Below are 5,467 nucleotides of genomic sequence, written 5' to 3'. Positions count from 1 at the left end.
GCAGCCTGGTCTGGTAGTTGGCGACCCTGCATATAGCAGGGGAGTTGAAACGAGATGAGCATTGTGGTTCTTTTCAACCCAGTCCATTCTGTGATTCTATGATTCTACGATCATAATAATCATGTTAATACTGTATGTAATTAATCTGCCCGCTTGCCTAATTTTTTAGGTAGCTATGGCATGATCAAGCACAAGGAGAAAATAGCATGCATTAGTAGAGAAACTCTTTAGAAAAATAAAAAACGGAAGAAACAACAAAATCCTATTCATTTAATGCACTGCATTTATCTTTCTCAAACAGCATGGTATGACAATGACTTTCTAAGCTGATGCATGTAGCCTCGAAGTAGAGCTAGTGTTCTTAGTGAGCAGGTTTCAGTGACAGGCCACTCTTCAGTACAGCTTCCTGTGCTAGGTAATACTAGGTATGGTTGTGAATTCCCCTGTCCACAGCTGGTGTGGTAGCAGTCTCTGTGACCTGCAGGCAGTAACACAAAACTGGTCTCTAAGCCAGGTGAATATGGCAAGGCAGCCCCTGAACTGATGGAGCAACTGGGAAGGAAGCCTTTACAGAGGCTGGCAGAACCCCCTCCCACAGATTCCTTGGAGAAGTTTGTGTATCTCAAAGTATGTGTAAGGGGATTCTACATTTATTTCAACAGAAAAACTGAGCGTAGTGCTCCAAAACCAAGGGGAGCTGAGCCTAGCTGGGGGATGGATTTTTGGCTAAAAGTGCCTGGGTGAGTCAGAGAAAAGGTGGAGAAAGGGTGTATCTTCCCCTAGCTTGTTTTTTTTTCTTTTTTACCCCTCAATCTCCTAAAAGTAACCAAAAGCTCATGAGAACTGGCAGTACTGTAAGTTGTCATAAAGCTTCTGTCTCAGGGCCATGAGGCAAGAAGTGAGCACAAGTGTACTCCACGGTGCCTTGTGAAAGCAGGGTCCTGGCTGCCAAAGCAGGGATGGACGGCCTCTTCTCAGTAACTGCATGCAAGACTGAAGAGCAATAAAATCTCAAGTTTGCTCTACAAATACAAATACTGATCATGTTTTTTCTAAATGCTTTCCCATGAGCTAGTAAGTTGATTCCTATAGTGTGGCTAGCAAGGCATCAGTGGCTGGGAGCACCAGTATTTGAACATGGATTTGTAGACTGAAGTTTAACCCTCGATACAGATCTTGGCTGGATGATGGTACACCACTAGCATTTATGTACCACCTTTAGAAAAGGCTTCTGCTTGCTCAAAAGGAACGAAAAGGGTACAGAGCAAGCAACCAGCACTGCCATTGAGTGAAGGGGAACACTTTTTGTTGGAGCCAGTGAAAGAACAAAGGTGAAAAGTGAAATGCAGTATAACTGTGTTTGCAGTTATATAATTAAAAACTGAATTATCTGATTGATGTTCAAAATGAAGTAGAACTAATAGTTTTTTGAGCAGAATTATTTTTCACGGGTTATTATGAAATTCCTCACAGTACTTTCTATTTCTTGAACCTTCCCTAGTACTGGTTTTGGGGAAGATCAGGTGAGGACAGCATTTGGCCTGGGAATGCTCTTCATGGGTGGGGAGGAACTACCAGCTCCACTGAATGCTCGTCTGGGCCTCTTCTGCAGAACTTGAGAAGTGTAAAAAATTGCAGAGCTGGTCCTAAATAGAACATGCTTTTATGTCTAAGGAGCAATACATTTTCAAAGGCCATGACATAAATTTAAGAGGCTTTCTCTCATTAACTTCAATTGTATAGCAATGCTTATCCATTAAAACGACAGGCCGTATAATTACTTCATGAAAAATGAAAATGGAGTAGAATCTGTGATCTATGGCATAGTGACAATGAGGCTGTTGTAAGCCAATTGCAGGACAGCTAAGAACAAATGCTCTGAAATTAAACCCGTTAATACAGTCATACACATCTCTATTATGTTCTGTAAGGAAGCAAAATGCATACGCCTGGCTTTAATGTCAGTATTTGTTGTTAATGCTAGAAGATAGCTTAGTACGTCAGCTTTGAACATAATGGCGGACGCCCCTAGTTAAAGGGCGATATGAATCCTTTCTGCAACTGCAAGCAGAGACCTGCATAGCGTGTCTGCCAGGAGACCTACTGCAAGGAAATGGAAGGTACCCAAAATCCACTGTGTGCAGCTGCCACTTACTGGCTGTATTGGCCATGCGTGCACATAGGTGAAGGTGCTTGCACAAATGCTGTACCACACATTTTCAGCAGACGACATTCTCCAGGTCTCCTCAGTGGTGTCACACGGGACAGCACGTCTGAGGCAGGCCAGGCACCAGCAGTCTCTCTGCAGTCTCTCACCAGCATCTTCGACAGCGCTGGTATACACTCGTACAGGTCTCCGCCTTGTTGCCCCTCCCAGGTGTGCTGGAGGACTTGTTAATCTCTTGACAATGTAGGAGAGAGGTTAAGCTCTCTTTGTCTCCGGAAAGCAATGCTCTTCTCTGTGATGTCTTTCAGTGAAAAGCCTTCCAGCGATCAAGATTTAAAAACTGTCAGCTATTACACTCCTGTATGAGTGCCTCCGAGAAGGGTGACCCTGCTTAAGATTTTCACTCAGCCACGAATGGCCGAAGCTGCAGGCTGGGACTCCGAGTGCCACACCACAAACACCCCTGAATTCCTCCATCAGCTTTGTAATTCTTGCTTATATGAGTTGTGAGGGTCAGCTGTACGCCGTGTGAATGTTGGCTAAATAAACCATCTATGAAATTCTCTTTTCCTGGCACGCTGTCGTTTTAAGGCTTTGTTGTTTGTTTGCTTGTTTTTCTCTTCGTGTTTTTGTTTTGCAACGCTTTCCTCTCCGTGCTCTTTATTACTTACAACACCGAGTGACGTTTCCTTCTGCAGTCAGCAGAGGGAGATACGTCCCTTACATAAAACCTCAACAAATTAGGCCGGGGCTTTTGCACGGAATCGTGCTCAGTCCTTGCAAATTCACAGGGCCCTGCACAGCTCAGTCTGTGGTAATGTCTTCATCAGGTGCCACCTTTACACCCGTGTAATTGTGGGGTTTCCCCACCCAGCATTGCAGATCTCGCCTGATGATGTCACAGTCTGGGGGGTGACAGATGGGAGCAGCTGAGGCCCCCTGGAGAAGCAGCTCTGTGTCTGCTATGTGGCTCACACTGCTCTTGTTGGTACTCTCTCTCCCTTTTTATGGTACGTACCAATCAAAACCTGTTTCTGGTAAAAGTGATTAGAGAGGTTATGTTCAGCTAGGTACAAAGAAAGGCAAAAGGCATTTTTCCTCTGACTGCTAAATGCTGTTTTTCTTTGGAGAGCTTAGTAAGGCCATTCCCTTCCATTGCTGTTTTGCGAGCTTGCTCTACAGCTTGACTTGTTCTGCCTGTGTGCAACTACAGGAGTGCATAGAGCTCCTCCAGCACCTCCAGCAACCGCACAATGTCAGAGCATACACTCCTGAAAACAGCTTCTCAGTGTCAGCGCGTGCACACAGCTGTTGGAAGCAAGCTGTACTTCTAAAATGGGGATCTTATTAAATAACAAGTAACAGCATTTAGGAAAAGTTAACTATATTGCTTTATAATTTATCCCACTAGTTTTAGTCATCTGCTGCAGCAACGCATTTTGTAGCCTGTCAAACCATCAGCAAGAACAGGTTTAAAAATATCCAACATTTGATGAAGCGGTTGTTTCATTTTCTGCGTAGCAGTGTTTCCTGAAGATTGTTGGGAGCATGGTAAGGAAAATTAATAATGATGCTGGTAAAAGAGAGATGATAGAAACCAATAAAATGAAGTTACGTATAACTGTACTGACACCATAGGGTCAAGAGTTCAAAATTTGGAGGTGGAAAAGCATTAGATGTGGCCTTCAGAACACTCATCTCGATCGCATTTTAGGCAGAATACCAGAATCCAGTATTGAAAAAGAGAATTGGAAGGTACCAACCTTCATAGGGGCTGTTTTTGCTTTGTTTTGTTTTTCTCTAAAAATGGCAGCATTTGATGAACCACAAATCAACTAGTGCACAACTGAGTAGTTTGAAAGCCATCTTTCTCACTTGGATATGAGAGTTTTTGTGCACATTCTCATTGCGCTCTTCAGAAAGCGCCAGACTTGCAGGGCCAGAATAAGAGTCTAACTTGGTATGCACTCGTTTAGATGTTTCTGCAATGACACTTGTGTTCCACCTAGGTCACGAGCAGGATCTGTCAAGGAGAAGTTTCCAGAATTTGCAGGAGCATTGTAAGTAGAAGTGTATGAAGTCGCATGAAGTAGTCATAAAGTCCCCAAGAAAGAGACTGGCTGGGCAAAGTTATCAGACAGTTACGCATCTTAAATTACATCCTCTGCCACATTCATTTGCTACCAATACAACTGTTCTAAGAAGAGGATAAACTGCTTGTGCCAAGCTTGTGCCAAGAAGTCCTAAGTCCAAACAACTAAACAAAATTGCAGAATGGCAGGTGAGAGAATGAATAGCCTGCCTGCCTCTCACCTTCCAACAACATAAATGCATCGATATTATTTGACTTGCAGTGATAGATCAGTCCTTACAGGGCTCTGCTTCTTCTTTCCAGGTTTCAGTAATCTTCCTATTCATGACCTTCGTGATCTCTCACAGAGTTCACAGTCAGTGGTTAAAGAGAGCCCACTTCTGAAGTAACTGTAGAAAAGAAGTAAGGTCACAGTACTGCCAACACACAGTATTGTGCATAGATCAGCATGGCCACTCCAGTGCTGGCCAAGTCATGCCTTTGAGGCATTTCTGTTAGACATTAACAACTGAGGATGAGAAAAGTGGACTCTAATAGCAATGCGTTTTTCTGCTGGGTGAGCAACTGTAGATAGGAAGTAACATACTCATCATCATTCTCAGTCAGGAAACAAAACAGTTGGTCTCAGGTGAAAAATGCTGTACCACTCAGCACACCACAGGCAAATTATACACTGCTTTCCACACAGGGCCTTGAAAAATCAGACACAAAACTGGAAAACACTCCTGCAAAAGCAGCGCTGCTTTAAAATCTGTGTGTAGAGACGGGGATTTTTGTAAGCAGTTTGTTTCTATCCCTATGAGATTTTTCCTGCTTAACTGCAGCTTCTTTATTATTACTGCTTGTAGCAAATTTCCTCTCCACTGAAGGAGATGAAGAGGAAAAGATTTCTGAGGAAGCAAAGAGACTAGGTAACAGCTAATTGGCATTTTCTTTGGGGTTGTGGTATCTCTTGTGCATTTAGCGCTAGTGTATTTAGTGTGCTTCTACCATGACACTAAACAAAACTTTTCTGATCTGATTATGACAGAGCTCAAGATCAGATATTCTTCTGTTGTTTGTAAGTTCCTAATATAGCTATTTTAAATGCTCAGTTTTTTAATCACCGCAGAACTGCAAAACCCAAGAGAATAAAATGTTTTTTTCCTTATCCTCAAGGAAGCCATCTTACCACTTTTCCAACTAGATCTTCTAGAGAAATATCTGAT

The 5,467-nt window shown here is 43.0% G+C and overlaps 1 protein-coding gene across 4 annotated transcripts in view; it reads left to right on the top strand.

The window, feature by feature from the left end:
- The first annotated feature begins 867 nt into the window (after nucleotides 1-867).
- The window catches only part of LOC109364099, an 8,799-nt gene continuing 4,199 nt past the window's right edge, over nucleotides 868-5,467 (top strand). For 2 of the 4 annotated variants that reach the window (XM_019610692.2, XM_019610691.2), the window contains exons 1-3: nucleotides 868-3,177; nucleotides 4,177-4,227; nucleotides 5,108-5,170. In XM_019610692.2, coding sequence (XP_019466237.1) covers nucleotides 3,087-3,177; nucleotides 4,177-4,227; nucleotides 5,108-5,170 — 205 coding nt within the window. In that variant the 5' untranslated portion in view covers nucleotides 868-3,086. The remainder of the gene's footprint in view (nucleotides 3,178-4,176; nucleotides 4,228-5,107; nucleotides 5,171-5,467) is intronic. The other 2 variants (XM_019610690.2, XR_002110103.2) reach the window with 2 other exon arrangements.

Source organism: Meleagris gallopavo, chromosome Z (genome assembly GCF_000146605.3).
Source record: "Meleagris gallopavo isolate NT-WF06-2002-E0010 breed Aviagen turkey brand Nicholas breeding stock chromosome Z, Turkey_5.1, whole genome shotgun sequence".
Lineage (NCBI taxonomy): Eukaryota > Metazoa > Chordata > Aves > Galliformes > Phasianidae > Meleagris > Meleagris gallopavo.
This window is presented reverse-complemented; position numbering and strand designations above follow the sequence as displayed.